The 15,199-nt window shown below is 30.8% G+C and overlaps 1 protein-coding gene across 1 annotated transcript in view; it reads right to left on the bottom strand.

Moving 5' to 3' along the window:
- Positions 1–2,417: 2,417 nt before the first annotated feature.
- LOC143072449 (dystrophin-like) overlaps positions 2,418–15,199 on the bottom strand; it is a 28,450-nt gene continuing 15,668 nt past the window's right edge. Inside the window, exons 9-18 of the mRNA XM_076247375.1 lie at positions 13,308–13,419; positions 12,423–12,477; positions 10,838–10,949; positions 10,185–10,315; positions 9,474–9,612; positions 8,890–9,032; positions 6,871–6,952; positions 6,383–6,510; positions 5,535–5,809; positions 2,418–3,644 (exon numbers count right to left, since the gene is read on the bottom strand). Of these exons, the coding sequence (XP_076103490.1) occupies positions 3,544–3,644; positions 5,535–5,809; positions 6,383–6,510; positions 6,871–6,952; positions 8,890–9,032; positions 9,474–9,612; positions 10,185–10,315; positions 10,838–10,949; positions 12,423–12,477; positions 13,308–13,419 (1,278 nt within the window). The 3' untranslated portion in view covers positions 2,418–3,543. The remainder of the gene's footprint in view (positions 3,645–5,534; positions 5,810–6,382; positions 6,511–6,870; positions 6,953–8,889; positions 9,033–9,473; positions 9,613–10,184; positions 10,316–10,837; positions 10,950–12,422; positions 12,478–13,307; positions 13,420–15,199) is intronic.

Below are 15,199 nucleotides of genomic sequence, written 5' to 3'. Positions count from 1 at the left end.
TAGAACACAGTTTAAAATTCGAAACCTATTCATTTTTCCCTAATTTCGAAATTTGTTGAGGATTTTTGTAAACTATATCTTGCATAGTTGAGTATTAATCAGACTTCTTATCAAATGATACAATACCAATGAGGCCATCTAACTTAAAGCATTGATATTACATGTTTTACATAATTAGCTATAGCTCATTAAAAGAATATATGTTCTTTTTTATTATGTATAATACAAATAAGTGTCTACTAGTATCATGATATTTAGTCTTGAGATTTATAAAACTATGATTTATATAGTTATACAAAGTATATATGAATCCTAGGAATATCACTAGCTAGACTTAAAATTGTATAACTGAGGACTGTAAAACTTGAATGGATTTCCATCGAATAAGAAATTTCTGTTGAATCATTCTTGTTACTTTACAAAATTTCTTTACGTACCATATAATAAAACATATTAGAAAAATCATAAAAACTTCACAGACTATCATGCAAGTACAATATGAAAAAGTACGTATGAATTTGGCATGCATTTATTGAAATACATGTATATAAACAGACAACTACAAATATTACATTGTGTATTGCAAATCAAAAAATCATTCTGCAATAAACAAGCAAATATAAAGTATGTTCAGAGTAGGGACTAGAAAAATATTTGTAACTTGTGAGGTAGCAATAGAACATCTTTGCATAGATATCAGTTTTACAACATTCAAAACAAAACTAGACATCTATATAAAACTGGCAAGACTTACATTCAAAACATCAAGATATAAAAATATAAGCCAAATTTACCCTAAGAGTGTGAGCTGCGCCAGATAGAAATGGTCCTTATTTAAGTTCAAGTATACACATGTACATGTTAAAGACTTTGGTTGGTTATGGACCATCCAAATAGGATATAAACATGTTTAAGACTTTGGTTGGTTATGGACCATCCAAATAGGATATAAACATGTTTAAGACTTTGGTTGGTTATGGACCATCCAAATAGGATATAAACATGTTAAAGACTTTGGTTGGTTATGGACCATCCAAATAGGATATAAACATGTTTAAGACTTTGGTTGGTTATGGACCATCCAAATAGGATATAAACATGTTTAAGACTTTGGTTGGTTATGGACCATCCAAATAGGATATAAACATGTTTAAGACTTTGGTTGGTTATGGACCATCCAAATAGGATATAAACATGTTAAAGACTTTGGTTGGTTATGGACCATCCAAATAGGATATAAACATGTTTAAGACTTTGGTTGGTTATGGACCATCCAAATAGGATATAAACATGTTTAAGACTTTGGTTGGTTATGGACCATCCAAATAGGATATAAACATGTTTAAGACTTTGGTTGGTTATGGACCATCCAAATAGGATATAAACATGTTTAAGACTTTGGTTGGTTATGGACCATCCAAATAGGATATAAACATGTTTAAGACTTTGGTTGGTTATGGACCATCCAAATAGGATATAAACATGTTTAAGACTTTGGTTGGTTATGGACCATCCAAATAGGATATAAACATGTTAAAGACTTTGATTGGTTATGGACCATCCAAATAGGATATAAAAGATGAATTTGATCTGCTTGTAGGAGTTCTCGCTGCATTGAAGACCCATTGGTGGTCTTCGGCTGTTGTCTGCTCTTTGGTCAGGTTGTTGTCTCTTTGACACATTCCCCATTTCCATTCTCAATTTTATTTTTATATAATCTCAATTTCCCAAAATTTGAAGACTTTGCATTAAGATTTTTTCAACCCAAAACAAATAAACAGATGTATTGATAATGCAGTGGCGTATCCAGGGGGAGGGTTCCGGGGGTTGGAACCCCCCCTTTTTTTGGACGATCAATGCATTTGAATGGGGACATATAGTTGGAACCCCCCTTTAACCTGGGTTGGGAAACCCCCCCCCCCCCCCTTTTTAAAATGGCTGGATCCGCCCCTGTAATGGCAGTTATTCATTTGCATAAGGCATATCTATCAGATGCAGCTTATTTGTTATTAAAAATACAAAGATGCACGATCAAAATTTCATTCACATCTTATGAATTTGACTCCTGGCCTTGCGGTCATAAAACTTTCGAGTCAGTTTTTTGTACTCGTACTCGAAAATCAACCAATCAAAATGCTGGATTTCATGTTTCGAGCATGATTTTTGTGCTCCGAGCACTGAGCAAAGTTTTATGACTTCAACCCCTGGAACTTATTCATACTCTACTGATAAATTACTGCTGATTAAACTGTCATAACATCACAAGCACAGCATATACGAACCTTAAGACAGTAAAGAGCAGACTAATTTTTCCATTCACATCCATAATCAAAAATGTACATGAAAATATAAAGAAATTTTACATCAAAGAACAGTTTGGCCCTTTAATTTCATCAAAATACAAACGTTGCTTAATGTCATTCCTAACCACATTTTTGTAAGCACCAAGAGAAAGGCTTTTCAGAAAATGTGAAGCTTAGCCAAGCGTTTACTTCTGATGTAATGAGAAAGAATTGTCGGACATTAAAATCCAAATGGCTCATAGAAAGAACATTTCGGTCATTATGATTTATAAAAAAGTACAAATGTTGCCCCAAATAATTATGGTAAATGAATAAATTAACACAAAATGCCTTTACTTAAATATCATTTTGTGCACCTGCTATGCTCTATATTACATTCTCTATATAACATTTAAGCAAGTGTTTATTATTTAGACTAAGGTTTTGCATATTTTAAGCCATTTACATTAACTTTTAACATGTTACTGAAATTGCATGGCTGTAAAACTTGTGAAAACAACATGAAAATATATTATTAAAATAAATACATGTACATTCTGCATTTAATTCACTAAATCTGAGACAGTTTAAAATATATTTGATTTTAGGGCCAATTTGCAATTTTAGCCCCCAATTTTTTTTTTGGCCTGCATGATATATTGTAAAAATAATGTTGCCTTGTTAGGTTTTTCTATGGATCTTTTAACTATAAGGATAAATCTATCAGAACATTATTGTGTATAAATTGATGCCCTATAAAAACTGTACAAATCAACACCACAAATACAAAAAATATTGCACAAAATGTAAAATACTGTCACAACACTGATTGCTAAAATCGTTCTATATCAACTCACAACAGAAAGTATAAAAAATACTGCAAATTCAGAAAATATTGTTATTATGAAACAATTGATGCAAATGAAAGTTTTTAAAATAGCAATTTCAAAAAATAGTTTCAAAATTTTAAAACATGCAAGTTTTTATTTTTGAGACACTTATAGCCGCAATTTTCACAATAAAAAAAAACATGGGGAAAATTTCTGAAATTAGTTATGATTATAATGTATTACTTTATATACCAAAATACAAGAAAAAAACTCTATTTGGAAAAAGATTCTTAAAAAAATAACTTGTACATGTGTTATCAACTATGAATAGCTACATTGACAAAATCTGACATTTCTTCATAATTTGGATATCCTTTGATAATAAAAATCAACAGATAGCCCAAGGACAAACTCATCCATTAAAGACTCTGCTAGTAGTAAGTATGGATAGCTTCACTGACATAGTCAGACATGGCAGCTCCTATGGTAGATGCTGCTTGCAACATTTCATCATTGGCTGTTGTAGAATAAGCTGAAATTATAAATTAATGCTTGAATATAAGGGATGAGGAAACTTGATATTGTCAAATATGAAATTATGAATGTGAAAAATCTAGTTTGATATTATTAGCTCACCTGGCCTAAAAGGCCATGTGAGCTTTTCTCATCACTTGGCGTCCGTCGTCGTCGTCGTCGTTAACAATTTTTCAAACATCTTCTCCTCTGAAACTACTGAATGGATTTGAATGAAACTTAGCATGATTGTTCCTTAGAGTATCCTGCACAAAGTGTGTGCTTCGATTTTCGATCCGTCAAAAAACATGGCCGCCGTTACTTAAAATAGAACATAGGGGTCAAATGCAGTTTTTGGCTTATATCTCAAAAACGAAAGCATTTAGAGCAAATCTGACATGGGGTAAAAATGTTCATTAGGTCAAGATCTATCAGCCCTGAAATTTTCAGATGAATCAAACAAACCATTGTTGGGTTGCTGCCACTTAATTGGTAATTTTAAGGAAATTTTGCAGTTTTTGGTCATTATCTTGAATATTATTATAGATAAAGATAAACTGTAAACAGCAAAAATGATCAGCAGAGTAAGATCTACAAATAAGTTAATATGACCAAAATTGTCAATTGACCCCTTAAGGGGTTATTGTCCTTTAATGACAATTTTTCACAATTTGTTCATCATATTTGCTAACTTTAAAAAATCTTCTCCTCTGAAACTGCTGAATGGATTTGGATGAAACTTAGCATGTTTGTTCCTTTGATTATCCTGCACAAAGTGTGTGCTTCGATTTTTGATCCGTCAAAAAACATGGCCGCCGTTACTGAAAATAGAACATAGGGGTCAAATGCAGTTTTTGGCTTATATCTCAAAAACGAAAGCATTTAGAGCAAATCTGACATGGGGTAAAAATGTTCATTAGGTCAAGATCTATCAGCCCTGAAATTTTCAGATGAATCAAACAAACCATTGTTGGGTTGCTGCCACTTAATTGGTAATTTTAAGGAAATTTTGCAGTTTTTTGTCATTATCTTGAATATTATTATAGATACAGATAAACTGTTAATAGCAAAAATGTTAAGCAAAGTAAGATCTACAAATAAGTCAATTTGACCAAAATTGTCAATTGACCTCTTAAGGAGTTATTGCCCTTTAAAGACTTTTTTCACAATTTGTTCATCATGTTGACTTACTTTAAAAAATCTTCTCCTTTGAAACTGCTGTATCAATTTCAGCCAAACTTAGGCTAAATGAGTTTTAGAGTTTCAGAGTATCTAGTATAAATTTTATATTTCATTTCCTTGTATGTCAAGAAACATAGCTCCTATGGCTAAAATAGAACATAGGAGAACATGATTTTTTTTTTGCTTTTGAAGAAAATAGGACGATTCAAAGAACATTTAAATAAATTGAAAAGCCAAAATAATCATTGATGAGAGATTAAACCAAAAAAATTCAGGTGAGCGATTCAGGCTCTTGAGAGCCTCTTGTTTTTGGTTTGATCATTAATTTGTAATCATAACTACCAAACCTAATGGCAAATTTGATATTGTCTTACTGTGTTAGAAATTACTCTTTGTCATAATATTCAACCAATGCTTAAATCTCAAATTTAAAATACATTTGTATCAGAATAAAACAGATTGTTTTAAAGATTGTTTTGAGTAAAACAATATCTGAGAAACCTGTTCCATTTTCTGTATAAATTATACATATGTAAAATAGGTTAGTTTGGGAAACAGGTATCATTTTATGTTTAAACAATACTCCACTAAGAGATGTTTCTTTGGGAAACATGTCAGTTTTTCTATACCAACAATACCTAAGTAAGATGGGTTGCTTTGTAAAACCTACCCCATTTTCTGTAAGAACAATACAAAATACGTGTTGCATTTTCTAAAAGAACAATACCTGAGTAAGAAAGGTTGCTTGGGAAAACCTGCTCCATTTTGTGAACAAGGTTATCCATCTCTGCTTCCTCATCAATGTAAGCTCTACTGTGTGCATAGCTTGGTAATGTGAAATGTGACGGACTAACATCTATGTAATCTAAACTATCGTAAGACATTCTATTTCTGCTGTCACTACATGGTTCTGTCACGAAACTGTCTGAGTATCGATGTATTGCAGATATCTTTGATCTAGATAATTTCTCTGGATCATCAGGAGACGAAAGTGGACTGTATCTGTAAAATTTGGGAAAAATAAAAAATGTCATCTAAAATTATCATTTAATACAGCTAAGTGCTTTTTACTGGTTTTTACCTGGAAAACACATTCCAAATGCTGTTCTGTTTTCTGTTCATTTTGGTATAGGAATATTTGAATGTTGATTGATTGATTATGGTGTTAAATCCACTTAATCTCGAATTTATATTTTGTGATGGCCAATATAAATACACCTTATCACCATTTGTCAGCCATTATAGGACATAACAAAGGATGATAATACAAAATATCTGACGACACAATGGAAAAGTGATTGTTGTACGTCAAAGCTTCAACCGGCACAGATTTCCAAATAGCAATAAGGTGTATTGGGGGATGAAACTCGGGTGCTTGAGAGAACTTCCAACCTAAGGCAGCAGACCGAAACGACACATTAACCTGAAGATTCTGAAATAGTTCAGTTAATTATTCCATTAACTTTTTGAAGCACCCAATATTAAATATAACCTTCTTTACTCTCATTATGTAATGGTATAAAAATAGTTTGTTTTAAGGAATGACAGGAAATGAAGGAAAACTAATCAACTTACTGTGGCGTATGGCTGCGATGTCGAAGATAAACATGAGAGATTTCAGGCTTAATTGGACTTGGTTTAGCACGCTCATGACCTTTTGAACCAACAGAATAAGTATTCTCTAATGGTGTCAATGGGAGACTCTGAAATAATAAAACATGATTATTTACCTTTAAAAAATCTTTACTATGTTTTTGTGAAACAAGAATGTGTCAATAGTACCATGCCCCACTCACACTATCAATTTCTATATTCAGAGGACCATAAAATTTCGGTCAAAACTCTAATTTTGCATGATTATATCATAGGGAACATGAGTACTAAGTTTCAAGTTGATTGGACTCCAACTTATCAAACACTATCTTGACCAAAAGCTTTAACCCATAGCGAACAGACAGACGAGAGGACAAACAGAATGATGCACAGACCAAAAAACATAATGCCTTTAGATAGTGCATAAAACTATAATTTACAATATATATTTCAAAGTTATCCTTACATACCTTTTTTCTTGGTTCACCACCTGACAAGTTACTCTCTGTATCAGAAGATTCTCGAAATTCTGACAACTGTTGATGCAACTGTCTGAAAATAAAAATTTCTCTGTTTATTTTAAGAAAAACAAGAATGTGTCCATAGTACATTGATGCCCCACTCACACTATCAATTTCTATGGTTAGTGGACCGTGAAATTGGTGTAATGAAAGAGCTGAAAAGCTCTGAGGGGAAAGACGGCCCTTGTTTCTATTTCATGTTTTTTTTTGGGGGGAGGGGGGGGGGGTTTAATCTTTTGATAGTCTCATATAAAGAATGAAAAAAAAACAACAGCTAGAACATGTGGAAGGTTGACACTATTGGAATCAATTGTTGTTTAATGTAATTTCGTTTCTTTAGTTTAGGATTCAATTTAGACCAATGGAAGAGATCTGCATCTTCTAAATCTAAACATTCAATTAAAGTTGATAGTTAATTATCTAAAATTCAACTAGTTAAATTCTGTCATTTAACAACAACTACAATTATTTTTGAAATCTTAATAGTGTATGACTGAACTGCAGGCTAGGGCCATTTTCCTTTTTTTGTGACAGTACAGATTTTTAATTTATTTCTTAAGAAAGTTAGGACTGAAAAATCTATTCAGTTTTAAATTTCCATTGATAAAGTTCCCAGTTACATCTCTCATCACAGGGATACAGGTACTAATAAAAATAGCAATATGATTGATGTAAACTGTGTGAAGCTTGTTTCCAAATCCTACATTTTGAAATATTTGTAAAATTTCATGAATAAATAGGTTTAAACTACAAAATGCAACATTTGTAATTTTTTTTGTAACTATTACAATGATTATATTGGTACACAAAATTTAGTTTTAATGGAAGACTACTTATCATATACTAAATGTCACATTTTAAGTGTTTATTTTAATGGATAATTAGCTCAAAAATTGAGGTGCTCCTGAATTGGAGGAAGATTCTCAAAACAGAGTTTTACAGAAAAAAATGGAAAAGATCGTTTCTCTCCCCGATCTCATGTAGCCCCTCGGACTTCCTGTTTACTTTGAAAGTTGTTGACCTACAAATTAAAGTATTGCATGTTGATGTTTGAATCATCTACAGCAAACATCATTATGTTTAAATTTAACAAATACTATTTTTTAATATTAAGTGCACAATCTTTGAGAATGATTTAAATAACCAGTGAAGGATATCCCTGCTTATGTGTAGTGTGGCATTTCAACAATGACGTCACTATAAAATATAATGTAGGTTGGATATATTTAGAATATCTCGTCATACTGATTTTTCCGGATTGTAAAAGAAACGTAAATAGTGTAAAGGAGAGCTCAATATACGATTATTTTGAGAGAAACAGAAGGGAAATGTGTAAAAAAGTGTTTAAAGTCAATTTATTCATTTGTGTCTCCCCATCTCATCATTCTCAGTAAGATTTGTTGGGGTTTTTTTCACACTATAAAAATAAAATGAATGATGTGAGGGAATGACACTCTGGTCAACCCCATTGGGGATTGACGGCTTGAAGCCGTCTTCCCCAAAAACTCTAATTTGGCATTTAAATTAGAAAGATAATATCATAGGAAACATGTATATTAAGTTTCAAGTTGATTGGACTTCAACTTCATCAAAAACTTTAACCTGAAGCGGGATGAACGGACGAACAGACGCACAGACGAACAGACCAGAAAACATAATGCCCCTCTGCTATCGTAGGTGGGGCATAAAAAAACATTGATATTTTGTTAGAAGTATACATTATGAAGAAAACATTAAATAATCAGGGATTATTAATAAACAATAGTAATAAATCTGAAACTGAAGACTTTTTTTTTTAGGATTACATTCTCTGGTTCATGGTAATTCCATAATTCTAAGGTGCAAATCAACTTACAAGGGAAAGAAAGGGAACATTCTCTAAGGGTTATGGACTGCTGTCTATTTTCTGCATAAAGAGATATTTCTCGTAATCAAACCAAACCAAGTGATTTTCTTTTTATTCTATACCTGTTTTCATCCTCTAGCTGTTTGATAAATTTTTCCAATTCCTTTCGTTGTTGTATTAATGAATCTGAATCTTCTGTTTTTGTATCAGAGATTCTTCTCTTTTTATCTTCTGCATGAACTAGCACAGTAAAAGTCTTGTTTTCCTAGAAATATAAACATGTCAGAGAATTATTAATTACCCTTTATCTGAACAAGAAATTTCTCAAATTTACCAAGAAATAAATACTTCTCTAACTGTAAATCAAATACACTAAAGTGAAGTATGACTTTAACTAGTGCATAAGAAGTGGATGGCTTAACTGTATGTTATAACCCTTAAAGTATCTTTTCTGCAGGATACATATGATTTCCTTGTGAGTTCTAGCATACTGTGGATTTATTATTATTCGTTGGGTACCAATTTTCTTGGGTTTCGTGGGAACAGGTAAACCACAAATTCAAATGTTCAACGAATTATACATTTCTTATAGCTTTTATATGCAGATATATGGAGAAAAAAATGGCCCATGGACCCCAGTTTTTGGAAATTTCGTTGACCAAGAAGTTTAAGTTTTATTAAGAAAAATCTATTGTCAGACATTAACCTTGTTCTCATCATTTGGTGTAACAGCTTCTTCCGTCAAGTCATTTGTACTTGGATGTTTTTCTGCTTGAGTGAGTTTGTGAGCATTGTCTGTCATGGCTGAGTGAATATTAGGCACAGGAGGTTCAATTCTATTGTTCCTTTAAAAAACATAAGAAACATAAATTTTCAGTCTTCTATTTAAAAGAGTTACAAAATATGTTCTGTGATATTCTTGTGACAGAAATGTTTGAATTATCATTTTTTTTTTCTGAATGACAACATCAAGTGTTGCAATATGACTAAAGAATAGTTGAAAATTTGGATGAAGACTAAAAGATGTCAGAACTAAGCTGCAGAAATCCATAATCGCTTTTTAAAAAATATCCCCAAAATAACATGAAAACTAATTGTGGAAATAATCAACTGAAAATTTTTACTCAATAAAATTGATTTTGAGATCACTGTGGATATAACTTATTTTTGTGGGTCTTAAATTTTTCATGGATTGAAAAAAGAATAATTTTGAATCAAACAACTTTTTTTCAATTTCAAAGTAAAATTATTTGAAGTTATAAATGATGATTTCACTACATCATAAAACTGCCTTATATAAGTAATTATTACTTTTGTTTAGTAAGCAATACAACTCATGGAATATATACATTTAACAAATATTCACAGCACAAGAAATCTCAAAAGCATGGAATATATACAAATATAAAAAACTTACCATGTATGAGGGTGGTACTGGTTTTCTGACATGATAGGCAAATACTTTAGTTTAGACTTCTGTCTGTATTTCTTACTCAAATTGTTACGTACTGTTGTCAAAAATGCTTTTGTGTCTTCTTTCGTGGTTGTCTACAATATATAAATGTAATTAATACAAGAAAAAAAATCTTGACCTTAAAATACAAATTATATGAAGTAAACTTATTGTAACAGTTGATTTTGATAAAAAATCAGGCATAACTATATTGAAAGAAACATTTATTTGGAAACAACCCAAACTCTAAAAGAAAGAGCCCTGTATGTTTTTTGTTCTATTATTTGAAAAGTTAATTAACAACTGTTGGCAATTATAACCTGCCCAAAGTTTTAACAGTAAGGGTGATTTTAAAATTCAAGCATGCAATAAATGTATATATTATTATCAACTGTATCTACATTTCGAACTAAAATTAAAAAGAAGTGGTTTATTTTACTTACAATTTACATTAACTTTGGGTATTTGTATATCTCAATTTAGTAATTGTCCACTTGCAAGTGCAGAAATGTATTCCATTGTTTTACTGAAATAATTTCAAGAAGTTGTTTTATGTAAGCTTTGTTAATGATCATAATTGTAGACAATGAAGCATCTGAACTAACAAAAATACTTACAGCCATACAGTACTCTTGGATTGGATGTTTTAATTTATGGGTTTTCTTTGTCCTTCCAGTGTAGAAACAATTTTGACACATGTCAAAGTTGAAACACTTCAGACATTTATATCTACAAAAGAAGAAACATAGCTAAAACAAATATTCTTCTTCTTTGATACTCCCTAAACAATATGGTATTGAATTATACAGTAAATAATGATGTAGGAGAGGTAATTTTTTTATTATCGCTCATGACATCCATGTATCGAATCTAGAAATAATACTATTACTTATTTATCACGCTTTTTAATAATGTAGATTTTAAGTAATGAATGAGCTGTTTTTTTTTGGGAAGGGGGGGGTCTTTATTCTTCAGAATATGGTGTTGTCCATCTATCTTTTTCTTATACCTATGGTTTTTATCACCCCTTGGTATAATGTATTATTTTACATTGTAAGACTTTAGAAGATGAATAGTTTTCAGTTGGATTTCAATATCCTTTTCACAAAAGACATTTTATTATAATATATGTGTATACCAGCCTTCCTTGGAATTTAAAGCTGAGAGATATAAATGTACTTATTATTTGATTATTAATAGTAAGTAAAGGAGAAGATTATTAATAGTAAGTAAAGGAGAAGATTATTAATAGTAAGTAAAGGAAAAGATTATTAATAGTAAGTAAAGCTGAGAGATATAAATGTACTTATTATTTGATTATTAATAGTAAGTAAAGGAGAAGATTATTAATAGTAAGTAAAGGAGAAGATTATTAATAGTAAGTAAAGGAAAAGATTATTAATAGTAAGTAAAGCTGAGAGATATAAATGTACTTATTATTTGATTATTAATAGTAAGTAAAGGAGAAGATTATTAATAGTAAGTAAAGGAGAAGATTATTAATAGTAAGTAAAGCTGAGAGATATAAATGTACTTATTATTTGATTATTAATAGTAAGTAAAGGAGAAGATTATTAATAGTAAGTAAAGGAGAAGATTATTAATAGTAAGTAAAGCTGAGAGATATAAATGTACTTATTATTTGATTATTAATAGTAAGTAAAGGAGCAGATATACTTTTGCCAATTTTTTGTCCATTTAATTTTGAATATAACTATAAAACAAATATTATGTGAAGGTTCAAAAGATATTAGTCTGCCAAATATCAATATTTTGAAGGTTTTAATATTTGCTTTAGACCTTCAAACTTCTTTCATTAAAAAATAAGAATTCTGTCAATTCAATATATTTGCAACAGCTTTCCCCTTAAAAATGTCCTGTTACAAGATGATTTTTTATACAAAGAAGTTGAGTAAATATCTTTTTTGGGTAAAGTAGTTTTAAAGTAACCAAATCAACACCAGTTTCATCAAATTGCTTTATTAAAATTTTGTATTGCTGCCTTTTTCATATTGAAACTCTTGATTTTTGTAACAATACAAAATTAATTTCTTAGAAAACATTTCCTCAATACAGGCAAATAAATTTTAAAATGACTCAAGTTTTCTCTTCAAATTCAAGTTACATGGTTCTTCTATCTAACTTTATGCACTTTAAATGAAAATTTTCAACATAAACTTGTAATAATAACACTGATCTCACCTGAATCCAACAATAGGACAACTTTTACAAATGTTACATTTGGCCTCATGTTTAACTGCAATGAAAAATAAATGGTATATGTTACATTTTTTTTTTTGTAACTGGAAACATAATCTGCTCATGTAACAGTGAACTTTAAAAGGTATAACCTTGAAGCATGCTTTCAGACAATTTCAATTTTAAAAGTACATAAATAATTAGCACAAAAAAGCTATAAAAGAAAAGAATGTGATGAATGTAATAATTCACCAGAAATTGTGTTATAAAATACATTAAATTGTCTATAAAAATTTTGATGAAGGGACAGTTTGAAAAACATATGTGAATTAAAGAGACTGACCCACTTTTTCTTCAGTGATTTTAGAAACTCAACTTCAAACAATATGCTTCAATTTTAATATATAGTATGTTTATAAGAACCCAACATGTGTGTAAACTATAACTTTGTTCTGTAAATTTTATTGCATTGTGAACTTAAAACTAGACATTGCATTGTATTATGAAAAGACACATAATTATATAGGCAATATTTTGAAATGAGTTATCTCCCATTGTTAACCATAATTTTTGGTAGTACAGTTTATAATACGGTATGCATCTAGTGTAATTTTTAACAAGTATAAAGATAGTACAATTTAAAATTGATTATACTATAATTTATGGACTATCAGGCTTGTTTGACCTTCTGTACCTAATTTCCCTCTAACAAGGATCATATTTTATTGCAATGAAATGACATGCATAAAGTACCATTTTTATCCTTTTAAGAACTCATAACTCCTACACAGCAAAAGTGAAAAGTATCTATATCAAACTTCAGTAGCAACATGTTATATTTTGAAGAAGCATTTGTAAAACCTTTCATTCTTTATGGTATGTACATACTTGATTCTGAAGCAGCTACTCTATGAAATGTTGGTAGCCATACAAGTGTTTGGGGTTCCTTTAACAGCCATTGAAAGAAAACATCTTCTGATATTCCCACACCACTGCTGTTCTGAAATAAAACAGGATTCAATGTAAAGCTGGCTTTTGAACCCTTTTAGAAACTTAAGTTAATTTATAATGTTCATACTTCCTAAAAATATCAGCATCATCCTCTAAAAATATTGAAATTAAAATGTTTTTACATAATTTTTAGTATTTTTTCGGAAAAAAATTATTATCCTTTCAAAATTCAACAAGAGGCTCTCAAGAGCCTGAATCGCTCACCTTAAATTTTTTGCTTAAATCTTCCATGAATGATTATTTTGGGTTTTCAATTTATATAAATGGTTCTTTGATTCTGTCATATCTTCTTCAAAAGCAAAAACAAGAGTGGACACACTGAAATGTCTCGTTTGTCTCGTGTTCATAATATAATTTATGATGAAAGTATAAAAAATATTGTATACCCCAAGCATTACATTATTGCTGTTTACAGTTTATCTACATCTATAATAATATTCAAGATAATAACCAAAAACAGCAAAATTTCCTTAAAATTACCAATTCAGGGGCGGCAACCCAACAACAGGTTGTCCGATTCATCTGAAAATTTCAGGGCAGATAGATCTTGACCTGATAAACAATTTTACCCCCATGTCAGATTTGCTCTAAATGCTTTGGTTTTTGAGTTATAAGCTAAAAACTGCATTTTACCCCTATATTCTATTTTTAGCCATGGTGGCCATCTTGGTTGGTTGGCGGAGTCACCGGACACAATTTTTAAACTAGATACCCTAATAATGATTTTGGCCATGTTTGGTTAAATTTGGCCCAGTAGTTTCACAGGAGAAGATTTTTGTAAAAGATAACTAAGATTTAAGGAAAATGGTTAAAAATTGACTATAAAGGGCCATAACTCCTAAAGGGGTCAACTGACCATTTCGGTCATGATGACTTATTTGTAAATCTTACTTTGCTGAACATTTTTGCTGTTTACAGTTTATCTCTATCTATAATAATATTCATGATAATAACCAAAAACAGCAAAATTTCCTTAAAATTACCAATTCAGGGGCAGCAACCTAACAACGGGTTGTCCGACCAATTCATCTGAAAATTTCAGGGCAGATAGATCTTGACCTGATAAACAATTTTACCCCCATGTCAGATTTGCTCTAAATGCTTTGGTTTTTGAGTTATAAGCTAAAAACTGCATTTTACCCCTATGTTCTATTTTTAGCCATGGCGGCCATGTTTTTTGATGAAATGCGAATTAAAACACAAACTTTATTCTAGATACCCTAGGAATCAATCAGATGAAGTTTGGTTTGAATTGGTTCAGTAGTTTCAGAGGAGAAGATCTTTGAAATAGTTTACAACGACGACGACGACGGCGGACGGACGACGACGGACGCCAAGTGATGGCAAAAGCTCACATTTCCTTTTGGAAAGGTGAGCTAAAAATCATAGGTTAGACAGTAAAATTGTCTTAATGAGTGTCCTTAAAATTCCCTCAATTCGTTTAAGAAAAAAATTAACATTTGTGCAGTGACAATTTTGGCATTCTAAAGATTTAGCAATATGCTTATTGTAAAATTCTGAAGTTACAAAAGATGGCCTTTGACTAAAGCTTGATACTGTCTAAATTTGGATTGTGATTTAATTTTTGACAAAATAAGGGTTTCTGACACAAAACAATTGTCAAAATCTTACAAATGTATTGTGCAATACTGTGCAATCAAAAGATTTCTTCATGAAACTTTTAAAAAATTTGAAATTTGAAAAATTGAACCCTTTAAAAAAATTGGACCCCCAAATTGTTGACCCCTCCCCCCACACTTGATCCCAGC

Source organism: Mytilus galloprovincialis, chromosome 1 (assembly GCF_965363235.1).
Source record: "Mytilus galloprovincialis chromosome 1, xbMytGall1.hap1.1, whole genome shotgun sequence".
Taxonomy (NCBI): domain Eukaryota; kingdom Metazoa; phylum Mollusca; class Bivalvia; order Mytilida; family Mytilidae; genus Mytilus; species Mytilus galloprovincialis.
Note: the sequence above shows the minus strand (reverse complement) of the source record. Positions and strands in the feature narration are given on the sequence as shown.